The sequence below is a fragment of the Miniopterus schreibersii genome (genome assembly GCF_964146895.1).
Source record: "Miniopterus schreibersii genome assembly, chromosome: 22".
NCBI classification, from domain to species: domain Eukaryota; kingdom Metazoa; phylum Chordata; class Mammalia; order Chiroptera; family Miniopteridae; genus Miniopterus; species Miniopterus schreibersii.
In genome coordinates, this window is record NC_138124.1 from 12,872,546 (window position 1) to 12,886,657 (window position 14,112).

Here is a 14,112-nt window from a genome sequence, read left to right on the forward strand (position 1 = left end):
TGGCAAGTCAAACTTGAAGAAGAGAAACACACACAAAAGGAAATGGCAGCAGGATATATGAATCAAAATCTCATTTTCTTTTTAAAGGTAGACGTTTTCAGCCTGTGCCGAATAAGCTATAAAATGTATCCACTGCATCTACCTCCATATATACGCATATAGACACATAAACACGCATACATATATACTTATATACCTGTCTGCCTATTGTGATGGTATGTGTTGTTCTTTTTATTTTATTTTAATGTTTTTATTGATTTCAGAGAGAAGAAGGGAGAGAGAGGGAGGGAGAGACAGAAACATCTTAGATGAGAGAGAGTCATTGATTTACTGCCTCCCGCACGCCCCCTGCTGGGGATCGAGGAGCCCGCACCCCGGGCCTGTGCCCTGACCGGGAATCGAACTGGCGACCTCCTGGTTCAACCACTGGGCCACGCTGGCCGGGTGGCATGTGTTGTTCTTAATAAGGGAAAATTGCTTCCCTTGAACTATCTCACAAACTTTCCTTAAGTAGCATATTCGATCCACGACCCAGTGGCAAATAGGAGTCACAAAAGAATGCTTATGTTCTCGAGAGGAGAGAGTTTTTTCTTCTTTATAAAACGAATTCCTTTCTTATCTGCCCTCCCTTCTCTGTCTCAGTGCCTCCAAAAGCCGTGCATGTGTGTGTGTGTGGGTGTGTGTGTGCATGTGTGTGTGTGTGCATGTGTGTGTGTGCATTTCAGGAGAAAAGTGCATGCATGTGAAGTATGGGGACAGGTCCCCCTCAGTGTTTCAGGCGAGTATGAAATGATCGGCCGGACGCTCGGTGTGGTGTCCTTGAATCATTTATTCAGAGTGGCGGAGTGACGTGTGCCGGATGATGTAAGCCGGCAAATAATTAATACGGCCCTGGCATACCATTTGTTGTGATAAATTGTGACTAACTGGTGTCCGAGCAAATTGGTGTCTGAACGATCTGGAAGATCTATTGAGCGGATGACAGGAAGAATATATAGTGTTAGAAATTCATTGCTTTCCTATGATACTTGGTGCCATTTACATTCCACAGTCCATTTATTTCGCCTTCAAATAAAGTGGCCTGTGCGTGCGCCATTTCATTGAACAGAGAACATAAATGAACTCCGGCAACTAAGCGCAGCGTGCGCATCGCGTGGGGATCCTCGCTCGAACAAACTAACCATAAAACAACATTGTCGAGCCCGTCGGGGAAATGTAAACACGTTCTGGATAGTTCACCGTATTAAGGGGATTACGGCTGCTTCTGTTGAGCGTGATCATGGCATGGTGCTTACGTGAAAACAAATATGGATTTTGCTTTCCAGTATTTCAGCCAGAAGCCAGTAGCGAAGGGATAGATGAAATAAGACCCTCAAATCGTGGGATCTGGTGAATAAGTCCTTGGAGATTTCGGATACTGATCTACCTTTGGATATGTTTGAAAATGGACAAAGTGGAAATTAAAAAATAAAGTGTGCTGGTCCTCTTGATAGTTTAATAATGGGAGATGTTTGCCTTTTTCTCTGTGTGGTTTAAGGTGTACGTGAGTGGGCTTGAGTCACATAATTTAGAAGGAAACACATGAGTTAATAGTTGCTGAACCGTCCCGGGCCCATGCTAAGTCCCGTATGTACCCTTCCCTGCCCCGAATCTGGACGGCTAACTGGCCGGCCCATCGCAGGCTCTGTCTGGAGCCGTGACTCTCGCAGGAGCTTTCTAGCAGCCGCCCAAGGAATCAAGGGAACTGGGGACAGATTCAAGTGGGAAGGGTCACTTCCAAGCCGCTGGTTCTGAATGCCCAGAGCTCTCTTGTCTGCCTGCAAAGCGATGCCTTGGCCTTGTACCCCTTTCTCAGAATGCCCTCCTTCCCTCCCTGCTATCGAAACGGCCAAGGGCCCGGTTGAAGGGCTGCCACCCGAGATCGGGGCGGGGACACAGGCTCCTACCCGAGATCGGGGTGGGGGCACGGGCTCCTACCGATGATCGGGGCGGGGGCACAGGCTCCTACCCGAGATCGGGGCGGGGGCACAGAGATCGGGGCGGGGGCACAGAGATCGGGGCGGGGGCACAGGCTCCTACCGATGATCGGGGTGGGGGCACAGAGATCGGGGCGGGGGCACAGAGATCGGGGCGGGGGCACAGAGATCGGGGCGGGGGCACAGAGATCGGGGTGGGGGCACAGAGATCGGGGTGGGGGCACAGAGATCGGGGCGGGGGCACAGAGATCGGGGCGGGGGCACAGGCCAGGGCCAAGCACAAGAGTCGCTCCCACTCGGTCTTTCCCGATATTGTCACAGGGTCAGTGCTGGGGGAAAATGTCATCACTGTGATCGCAGGTTTGCGCGACCGAGGAAGAGCGCGCCGCTCTGCCCAGGCAGGGGTGCTGCCGCCTGCGGTCCCCGGGCGCCCGAGGAGCTGGCGCGGCTGATGTCCCCTCTCTGTCCCCCGCAGTCCTCGCTGCTGCGCACCCTGCGGCTCTCGGACGCCCTGAGGAAGAACCAGCTCTGGAACGGGACCGTCAGCATCGCGCTGCTGGAGGGGAAGGATGTCTCGGGGGGCAACGTGGCGGAGATGTTTGTGCTGCTGAAGCTGGGGGAGCAGAGGTACAAAAGCAAGGTAAGCCGCCAGCTCCTGGGGACAACGGAAATCACGTCTTAAAAAAACCGATGTTTTGGAAAAAGCCTTTTCCCACTCCACATTTTGCAAGAATAGAAGTTCCTTCTTTTTAACCCGCTTAACAGTGTTAGGATTATTCCAGAAAGCAAATGATGGCAGAGATGCAGCCAATTAGTAGGAGTATTTGATTGCTGAGTTTAGTTTATTTTCACCCAGTGATTAGAGCTAGAGAGAGCTTATTAAATAATAGATTGGAAGGCATGATTTATTTTGTTTTGATAAGCAAACTGTGTTTCAAGAATTCGGGAAAAGGGTAACTGAATGTTTTCAGAATCTAACAAAAATAAAACAGTAATATATGTTATATTTGGGTTACAATATCTATGATAACTAAAACTATTTTCAAAATTATATACAGTTTTCTTTCCCTTACTCGTTAGTCTTTACGCCAAAAGTAGACTTCGAGGGCTGCTGTTTTTTTTGCTGTGATTTAAAAAAACAAACTATCTAAAGTATTAAAAGTGATTTGTTTTGAAAAAGAATAATGGCCTTTTTAGCTGTCTTTAAAAATCAGTCGTCTTATTCCGTCGATCCAAATTCCATTTAATTTTTAATCTTACTAATTTGGTGTGGTTTCTATTTCAAAACCCAGAGTCTCCAAACCATGGTAATTAATTAGTTTTGCATAACTGTCAGACAGGAATATTTTCTGTGTTTTATGGATCGAGGGAACTGGGGTACTTGAACGTTAAGCCACTTGCCAAAAGCCACATAATAAAAAAAAATAAAAAAACACCAGTGGAAGATTTTGAAAATAGACCCGAGGATATTTGCAGTCGAGGCTTTCCCGGGTGGAAGGCATAACAGATGCAGACAAGTTGGAAAGTGATTTAGGGAGGCAAGGGGTTGTCTCTGATGTACAATTTTCAGCACAAAATCAAACATTAAGCGTCATTTACACCAGCCCAAGGACTAGGGAATTGAGGCTCGTGTTGACGACTCGTTGATAAAAAATGTGAAAAACTGAGGGCCAGTGATGGCAGAAATACGCAGATAATTATATTCAGCAGGAAGTTTCAGGCTGTGCCTGGCGGAGAGTGTACCCCGGGTAACGCATCCCTGCCTTAGATCCCCTGAGCCAGCCAGGGCCGAGCTCAGGATTTATAGAAAAATTATTCATCTCCAGGCATACACTCAGCCCTTTGGACTGAGGTGAAGTGTAGAATTAGTCCAATATCTGCTACATTCCCCCTCGGGGGATATTGCATTTAATTTGTGGTCTAATTGGTTTTTTTTTCCCCCTTTGTGGTTTCTAAATTCTGTGACCTGATATATTAAGTCCGATGTGGAAACAGCTTCAGCGATGTTACGTGACGTTGGCTGCAGCTGGGGTCCGACTCGCCCCTGTTTTCCCATGGGTGACAGTTGGCACTAAGATGCCATAGCTGATGCTGTGCCCCCAGAGCCTGGTACTCCGCGGCCAGCATTTCTACTCACTTTTTAGCCCGAACTGAATCTCTACGTAACTGAAACAAAAATGACAATCCTGCCAGTGGCTCGGGCAGCTGGGACCCCGTCTCGGCGTACACAGAAGCGCTGGGGCTTTCAGCCCTCGTTTGTTCCTTTTCAAATTGGCCACGGTGGAATTTTCTAGTCTTTCTCTCACTCTAGCAGCAAACTGGGATCTAAAAACAGGCAGCAACGTACAAGGCACGGGTGTCCCGAGAAATGCATCTGACAGATGTTAACCAAGACCCCAAACTGTTAATTTATATCGTTCTTAAGCCACTGCTGAGTGGATGTGCCAATAAAAATGATCTGATGAACCGATTAATATATTTTCTGTAAGGTTGAACAACTGTAAAATGCCCATTGAAATATGTCATATATATGTGTGTGTATATATATATATATATAAAAGTTATGGTTTTATATATATACAAAAGTTAGGGTTGCTTGTGAGGTAACAGTGTTCTTTCTAGCTCGGTTGATAAATTATTAAATCTGAGTGGTGATGTTTTGCCAATTCCCAAAACCTCCAAGTCCCTTTCCTTCCGAAAAGGAGAGTTTAACTTTGCAAGGGACAGACAGACATACCCTCCTGCCCTCCTGCCGTTTAGAAATGAAATGTGTAGCTGCTGTTGCACCGAATGGCATTGTGAAGAAAATAAATATTGTAACCGCATGTTTTCTAGACACTGTGTAAGAGTGCAAATCCGCAGTGGCAGGAAGAGTTTGACTTTCACTACTTCTCTGACAGGATGGGCATCTTGGACATTGAAGTCTGGGGAAAGGACAGCAAAAAACACGAGGAGCGACTGGGCACGTGAGTCCCCTCTGCTTTTTGGGGTGGCGGGAGCTGTGTGCGGGGCTTAGGGTCAGACCTCCGATCCCCACCCCGAGGAGCCAGAAGCAAGCTGGCCCCGCGCCTGGGGAAAGTTTCCGTTTTGTCAAATTGGTAGATGCCACTTAGTATTGATTAGGACAGAGGGACGCAGGAGCCTAACTGTGACCCAGCCTTTGGCAGACCCTGGTGGTCAGATTTCTAGCCTGGTCCCATGTCCCCTCCTCCACCTACACGGGGTCCCTGAGACGCCTCTTGCGCTCCGACGCGTGGCACCGCGGTGACATACCGGTGCCCGGCCCACGCCCCTGGGTGAGGGCATCAGAAACTTGGTGCTCGCCGGCTGAGCAAGGGTGGCTCCCGTCAACGTGCACTGTCCCCAGTGCTATCTGGGTGGCAGGAACGGGGGCCTCCGGTGGTGAAGGCCCCGCGACCTGTTCTCTTGGCGCAAAGTGACGCCCTCTCGCGTCCCGTCGTCGGAAACGCTTTTCCCCATGAGTGTGAAGTCCCTTCTCGGACGCAGGCGCTAATTTCAGGTGTCCCTTGCATGCCACGCGCTGTCATTTGGGTATTTATTTAGCAGTCCGGCCGTTTCCTGTTTGTAACTTAGGTGCATCCCTGTCCTAGCGGCCAGTCTGTCTTTTCTCTCATGGATTTTAAAGGATTTATTTTGGGTTTTTTTTTTTTTGGGAATCATTTTCCTTTTTCCTCTCCGGCGGTACAAGAAGAGATAACAGAAGTATTTATGGGAGCTGGTTACGTACCGATTCTCAGAGTTAAGGGGAGACGGGGTGATGCCTGCCACAGGCCCGTTCCCCAGTGTCTCTTCCTTCCCATATTTCACTTCTTTCTCATTTCATTTTATTTGTTGTTGCAATTCCAAGGCTCAGTTACTGGATCCCCCAAGTGTCGGGAAATAGCCTTTTGCCTCAGGAGTCCCTTGGACGGTGCGAGTCCCTCACAGCTGTCTCCCGAGGCCTGTCGCTTAGTTTGGTTTTGCAGAGCACCCGACAGTTCTTCATGGCCTCTCCGAGGAAATTCTTGTCATGAGGCTTCCCCTCGGAGGCAGTTTGACGTGAAGGAAGGAACAGCAGCCCCTGAGGTGGACATCCTGGGCTTGCTGGTCAGCACACCCTTTGTAGCTGGGTGACCTCAGCCAGTGAACTTGGAAGCTGCCTCCCTCTCCGGGTAGTGGGGCCACTGGCCTCCTCGCGGGGTCATCATGACCACCAGCAACAATGCTCATCTGGTACTTAGGTCCTTTCGAGCTCCGAAAGGTAGATGCTATTATTACTATTAATCGTGAGACTTTTTTGTATGGCAGCTATAGCTATGACATTTGCAGCTAGACTTAGGCAATTTAAGCACATGAAACAGGACTAGTAAAAATTCAGCCTGTTTTTCTTTTTTCAAAACAGTATAGTCATCTTTAATTTCTTATGGAAGTGAGCAGTGAATTGCCCCGAGGACTCGGTGGGAAGGACATTTGTTGACTGAGGACTGAACAGTGTGACTTGGTCTGGACAGTGCTGGGTTCTGTTCCTGTGGCTAAAACGCTGGGGTACCGGTCAGCTATGGAAAGACAAATCACATTGGCATTGGTGAATTTCTAGCTTGGTGACAGTTAAAACATGGCCCTGCCTGTCACCCAGCCTCCTCGAGGCTCCTGAGTCACGGGGAGCTGTCTGAGGCCCTGTGTGTCATGTGCACCTGAGCCCCAGGTAACTCCTGTGGAGGTCAGGGCTGGTGCTCAGCCAGTTCCCCCTGATACCATCGAGCCTACTGACCCCAGATGTATTCGCAGGCAAAAAAAAAAAAAAAGGACAGTCTTTGATCCTAGAGTCCATCAGTGGTCCAGAGACCATGAAGTTTGAGGGGGAGTAAGAAATAAAGCTACGTTTAACCTGCTCCAACTTTTAAACAAAGTGGTAAGCGTATACATTGCAGACTCTCCCATTGCAAACCTGTACCATTTCAAAATAATTTCCTTAACGGATATTTTACATTTGAAGGTGATTCTAGAGATCAACTCGTTATAGAATCTTCTAGACTTCATTGAGCTTGGACGATTTAAGAATGAGAATGCTCGAGCCCAGGCTGCTCCAGAGCCCCCATCCTTGGCCCCACAGGGTGACCCAGAGAGGGGCTCTGACGCTCACCCATTTAATAGTGACTCCGATGGGGTGGCGAACCAGGGCTGGGATATTTTTCTGGACAAATTGCATCTCATGTCGTCGATCTGCTTTTACAGCCACGCTTGACACATCCACCGTCTTCTTCCTGTTCCCCCCCCTTCCTCCGCCTCTGAGATTTACAGCTTTTAAGACGAGAGCACCCTTTTCGGCCCCTTGCATTTAAGCTAAAAGCTGACCAGTCTGTAATATAAAACAGAGAATTATGGTAATGAACGAGAGGTTAAAAGCTATCATGGCAAGGGAAACTTGAGCAGGTTGGGCTGACCGATATGGTAAAATTATGTGTTGAATTAAAACAGTAAAATGCTGTGGGATTAATGGAGAAAGGCAGGGACAGGAGGTCAGAAACAGTGCGCTCTCCGCACATTAACCGCCGGAGGGCTGCAGAGCACAGCTTTAGGATATGCTTGCTGCAGAAAAAGTAATTTAGCCTTGTTTTCTTTTTAAATTTCTATTGATTTCAGAGAGAGGAAGGGAGAGGGGGAGAGAGAGAAACATCAATGATCAGAGAGAGCCATGGATCAGCTGCCTCCTGCTCGCCCCCTACTGGGGGTCGAGGAGCCTGCACCCCGGGCCTGTGCCCTGACCGGGAATCGGACCGAGACCTCCTGGTTCATAGGTTGACTCTCAACCGCTGAACCACGCCGGCCAGGCCGTTCATCTGATTTAATAACTTTGGAGAGCAATCGAGAATCTCCCTCTCTGCCTCCCCCCTCCTCCCTGTCTCTCTTCCACCCTTCTGTGCATAAAGAAAGCAGGTGTGGTCCAGGCAAACCCAGACTTTTCAGTGTTGAAGCAAATAAGTGCTTAGCACTCAGCCCCCCTTTTTGGCCTTCGCTTCTGTATTTAAATGTGCTTGAGGTTTTCAACATCCCCGGCACACTGGCTGTTAAGAGGCGGAAAACCTGTGCTTTACAGCAGGTGGGGACAGCCCTGCCTGGCAGTGTGCTGAGGTGGGATCCATCAGCACCACTTCATGCTCCATTTGTCCGAAAAGAAACCCACCGGGGAAACCCTGAGGAACTGTGCCTGTTAGGAAAACACCTTAACACGTTTATTTAACTAAAAACTCCCCCGTTGGCATTAATCTGGAAGGAAATGGTGTTTTCATTAACCCTCTCCCACAGGCCCGGATTGCGGGCTCCCACTTATATTTATTTCTCTTGTCTTTTCTGATTTTTTTGAGACCCTTTATTGTCTTTGCTGGAAAAAGACACAGTGTAGAAAAGCCACATAGGGCCATAATGCTTAAACCTAGAAGCCTTTTTTCCTCCCCCATTTTTTTTTTTTTTTTTGTGTAATCCTTACCTGAAGGTATATTTTTTTCCATTGCTTTTGAGAGAGAGAGAGAAACATTGATGAGAGAGAGACACATCGATGGGTTCCTCATGCCCCAACTGGGGCCAGGGATCCAGCCTGCAAATGAGGAACCTGCCCTTGGCTGGAATCGAACCCGGGACCCTTCAGCCTGAGGGCCGATGCTCTAACCACTGAGCCAGACAGGGCAGGGCTTCTCCCTAAATCCTGATCTCTTTCTCTCTGCAGACCTCATTTGCGAGGATCCGACTCCTCTTTTCATTGCCATTTCCATTCTTTGCCCCTTTCTCTCCTCCACTTCAGGGCATCCTAGGCTGGGGGTGGGTGCTCCAGGCCAGAGGAGCCCCTGCCGCCTCCCCTGCCCAGGAAACCCCAGGCCCAGCCAGAGCGCGGTTCGGGGCTGGGAGATGAACACAGGTGCTTGGGGGGCTCCGAAGTGGCCACAAAGCCTCACTTTTCTTTCTCTGATTTCTCCTTTCCCAGGTGTAAAGTGGACATCGCTGCACTGCCGCTGAAGCAGGCCAACCGCCTGGAGCTGCCTCTGGACAGCTGCCTGGGGGCCCTCCTGCTGCTGATCACGCTCACTCCCTGCTCGGGGGTGTCCATCTCCGACCTGTGTGTGTGCCCCTTGGCGGACCCCAGCGAGAGGAAGCACATCGCCCAGCGCTATGTGAGTGCTCTGCCTCGCAGCACCGTTGCCACCCCCAGCACCCCTTTTGAGTTGCAGCAAAGTCCATGAATTGAGACACTGCATAAAAAGAGGTCTTGGTCCCAGGTTTAATGGTATGTCTCATAAACCCAGACGTCAGACCTAGAGGTTAATGCATTAGCGAGGAGGTGGAAGAACATTAGAGTTTACCTTCCTGCTCCTTTACAAGCCAACAAAGGTGTTTAGAATTTGTAGCTTTTCAGAACTTTGGAGAAAACTGAAATCCTCAGCGAGGCAAACTTGCTTAGCTTGTCTGCATAGGAATTTTAATAGAAGTTCATGAAAGTAGTCATTTAAAATATATTTATATCTTTATTGATTTCAGAGAGAGGAAGGGAGAGGGAGAGAGAGAGAGAAACATCAATGATGAGAGTCATTGATCAGCTGCCTCCCGCTCGCCCCCTGCTGGGGATCCAGCCCGAAACCCAGGCCTGTGCCCTGACCGGGAATCGAACCCTGATCTCCTAGATCATAGGTCGATGCTCAACCCCTGAGCTATGCCAGCCGGGCAAGTAGTTATTTTTTAAGCAGCCATCCATATTTGCAACGTTATAGATACTTTTCCAGAACCTTTTAGATCCAAGTCTTATAAAGCCAAGCCCTGGACAGGTGCGGAGGCCTGTTGTCCTGTCCCACCCGGGATAAAATTGGCATCTGAGATTTTTGTCTAAATAGATGCAATGTGCTTCAAAGTCTGCTCAGCACTTTTAAACCGAATGGCTTTGTCTTCCTCATTTATTTTCCCTCTCTGGCTTCCTAGGTGTCTTTATTTGCATTCCGTTTTTATCCCATCTTCTTTATAAATCAATATGTTTATTGCCACACACGAAAGACATGCTTTAGAAAAGTGGCATAAAGATGGAGCAAAGACGGATCTTTATTTAATGGGAATATTACTCTCAGCATAAACGTTAGTGCCTCCAAAGGCCTTCGCTGGGCAGGTGTATTGATTAATTGAAAAATTCTTCATCTTCGGGAGTGCAAACCCCGTAGCCCCACATCTTATCGTGGACACACATTCTGCAGGCAAGGTTGGCGTAGTCCAAAGGCATTCGACAGACTCCGCTGTTCCAATTTTTTTCCAGTGGCTTTAGTTAAATAAAAAGTTGATGGTAAAAAATAAAGCTTTTCTCCACATTTTCCCATGGATAAATTGCCAATTTTAACAAATTAATAAATAACAATGCAAGAATCAATTCTTTCGCATACTCACAATTATAAACCTACTTTTGCCCCACCCTGGGTTGAAGCCTTGGCTCATGCAAACTAAAAATGAACATCGCTGCGAGTACAGGGTGCTACTCTGGGCTCAGCCTCCAATTGAATGAGCTGGCTAAGCATGGGCCGGAAAACTCACCCTCCGTTTCCATCCCCACTCCCTTTCCAGGGGTAATAAGAATGGACGGAGGGCCCAGGCGCAGCCCTCTGGTGTCCATAAAGTTTGCACAAACCAGGTCAGAATAATGGTGATTTAAAAGTTTCATTAAAGTGAAAGAAAGAGAAAAGGGGAATGAATGGAGCTCCGCGCGCATTTTCCCGGTGGAATGCCTGTGCTTTCACCAGGGGGCGACGTTAAAAGCCGATTGTATGTGTTTGTAATTTGTTCATTTCGAAGCTGTAGTTAATTAATTCTCAGTCACTTTTAATCTGGTGGCTGTCGGCGCCTAACTGTCCTGTTGACGGATACGATGCACTTTGCAGCGTTTCTAAGCGTTACGTGAGAAAGGGGGCGATCAATCTAGAAGGTTCTTCCTGTATGACTTTATGCCATTAAGGGGTCTATTAGAAAGCTGTTTTCATTTGCGATCCGCGTTTCTTTGCCTCAGTGCTTACAGAACTCCCTGAAAGATCTGAAGGACATTGGCATCTTGCAAGTGAAGGTTTTAAAGGCCGTGGACCTCTTGGCTGCAGATTTCTCAGGTATAAAACAGTTTTATTCATTTTTTAATTTTTATTTATCTCCCTTTTTGAAGTGATCTTATGGCAAAGCAAAATGTTTTAATAAGTAGAAGTATGGACCCAGCAATCATGCTGTTCCACATAGAGGAGAGATTTTCAACCTTTGTCATCTCATGGCCCATATAACTACTTAATAAAATTCTGCAGCACACCAAAAAGTATATTTTTTGCCAATCTGACCAAAAAAAGGGTATAATTTTGATTGATTTACCAAAAAATCATGATAGTAATTACCTGCTCTTTTGCTCCAAAGTGACTTTTTACAAAATCAGGTGCCTATACTTGTATGTAAGGATTATTGATACCAAGAATTAACCGATCAGACGCAGCCTTATCATGCGACGTGACCGGTAAGATGCAGCTGTTATGTGACCTTTATATTTATGGTTCACACGGGATGGCTACTGTTGTGTTGACCGCTGTCATTTATTTTTATTTGACAGTCTAAGGGAAAAGGGGTCAGTCCCCCTGACTAAATAGTCAAGTATTGCATGTTTTAAAAATTCTCGGGGCTCATCGGTTGAAAATCACTGAAATAGAGCCAAAAAAGAAAAAAAGACTCAGACAAGCAGTTTTTTCACGGAATGAATCTTTTTTCACCAAAGTCTGCTTCTTCGAACGATCGTGCTCTGATTCGATAATGTTCCTGGTCCATTTGGCCCTCAAAGATATTTGTGGATTCTTAGTGTCATGACTTCTTGGTTAAATTAATTTTTGGGTAACGCTTTTCTGGGGTCCCTCCAAAACCAGAATCGGCCTCTTGCCGTGACTCTGCTGAGTGCCTCTGTGCCCAAGGTGCTTTATTCTTACCCACTTTGCAGTTGCCAGTGCTTTGCACAGGGTTTCTCTTGGTGCTCCACTAACCTGGACTCGGAGCCATTGGCTAGAGTAGACCTGCCTTGTGCTGAATGATGCCTGACCGGGAGGAGAGCACTCTGGACATTCCAGTGTCTGATTGGAGGGTGACTGTCCCTCGTTGCCAAATAAATCATCCCCTGCGCTGACGAACGATTTAGACACCTACACGACAGATGTTATTTACCAAGAAAATTGATGAGTACAGAGAATATCATACAGCGCGGCTCCTCGACATGGTAGTGCATGTTTATTTAGTTATTTCATATTTTTATTTTTTTTTAACCGTCCCCCGAGGATATTTTTTCCATTGCTTTTCAGAGAGAGTGGAAGGAAGAGAGTGAGAGAGAGGGAAACATTGATGTGAGAGAGACACATCCATTGGTTGCCTTCTGCATGTGCCCCACCTGGGGGGAGCCTAGGGGTGTGCCCTTGGCTGGAACTGAACCCAGGACCCTTCAGTCCACAGGCTGATGCTCTAACCACTGAGACAAACTGCCTAGGACTTTATCTCATATTTTTAGAATGTAGTCTTTTCCTCCCAACAGAAACAGTTACACTGAATTTGTATAACTTCTGAACTTCAGAGTCTGAGTTTGAGGAGGCTCAAGCTTTGGAAAAGAGAATTTTCATTTTAAGCACTTTATATTACAAAAATGATGGGAAATGTTACGTTTCTTTAAGAAAAAAATGTTCTCTCTCTCCCTGAGAAAGTGAAACAGTGGAAATTACTACTCTATAAGCCCCCGAAATAAATAAGGTGATCTCGATCTTAAGGAAATACCCAGTGAGAAATCCAAAAAAAGGTTTTGGCCAGTATGGCTGTAAATTTCTCAGGCTTGTAGATGAAACACTCAGATGATTACTTCTAAGGCTCATTAATTTAGTTGCAAAAGTTTCCAGTGTTGTATTTATTTAAACTTTTTTTTTTAAACAATTTACAGTTTATGAAAACACTTAATTCAAACATCTCCCACGTGCCTTTGCAATGAATAGTTCTATCATCACTAGAGCACATTTGGAGTTATCTCCCAGTTTTCCAGGGCAAATTATTTTTACTTCCATCTAAACATGTACATATAGCTCTTTTTAAACCTATGATTGTTGATGTCGCGGGGAATGTTACCTCAAGTCAGTTTGTCTGTCTATCTATGTTGTTAATAAATAAATTTAAGGCTCTGGCCTGTCCCTCTGTTATTAAGAAGGGCCTGCCCATTTCTGCTGGCCCAGTCAGGCCCCTCCTAAACCTTGCTTAAAATTCACCTCCGCTGTGGATTCGTCGTAGACTTTAACCAACCAAATTAAATGCCCTTGAACTTGAGATTCCTCTTCTACACCAACATTCCTCGCTTTCTAGAAGATGGAAGGAGAACTGCATAAAGCGTGGTTTCTTGCAGAGAGTGGGAGGAGCCAACACCCATCACCAGCAGCCAGGGGTGTCCCTGCGGCCCCTCTGTCACTGGGCCATGTGTGCCCGTGTCGGGTTTGCCTGGATCAGGCCCCTTGGGTGAAAATACAGGGCTCACTTTGGAACAGAGACGCACAGATGTAGGATGTCAGACATACCAGGAAAACATACAGCCCGAGGTCAAAGGCGGAGCACTCAGTCCGCTGGTGGGGAACATGGGGGAAGTTTTCATGGAAAAGGTGACATTTGCTAAAAAGCAGAGACTGTTCGGAGAGTCCCATAAAGGTAATGGCCTGGTGGCCTGTGTACATCAGGGCCTGGTCCGCTGCCAGGAGTAGAGTGTGTGCTTAATAAATATTTGTCAGATGACTGATACGACCTCTAAAATACATTTATGACTTGTCATCCCACTCCTGTAACTCATATAAAGGTAGAATTATTTAAATGAGGAACCTCTACTTGCCGTTCGAGGAATGTAAATGAACTTGAAAGCGGTGTCGGAAATGGCCCAGGCTCTTGAGTGCAGGGTGCTCAAGCCCCGTGAAACTACAGGGCCGGTGGTGTGATGCGTCAAGGTGACATGGCAGCTGGCTCTGGGGGGGTCAGCTAGATGCTTCACCTGCAGACACAGGCGGAGCGCGGAGGAAAAGTGCCCACCCGAGCGGCCGTGGGTCAGCTTGCCCGGTGGCTCGTGCTCGGTCCCACTGGG

General features: G+C 47.3%; 1 protein-coding gene across 2 annotated transcripts in view; it reads left to right on the plus strand.

Moving 5' to 3' along the window:
• Window positions 1–14,112, plus strand: part of MCTP2 (multiple C2 and transmembrane domain containing 2) — a 95,574-nt gene that overhangs the window by 31,160 nt on the left and 50,302 nt on the right. The window contains exons 8-11 of one of the 2 annotated variants that reach the window (XM_081124405.1): window positions 2,452–2,616; window positions 4,812–4,942; window positions 8,956–9,142; window positions 11,008–11,101. In XM_081124405.1, the coding sequence (XP_080980531.1) occupies window positions 2,452–2,616; window positions 4,812–4,942; window positions 8,956–9,142; window positions 11,008–11,101 (577 nt within the window). Of the gene's footprint in view, window positions 1–2,451; window positions 2,617–4,811; window positions 4,943–8,955; window positions 9,143–11,007; window positions 11,102–14,112 lie in introns of those variants that run through there. The other variant, XM_081124406.1, reaches the window with a different exon arrangement.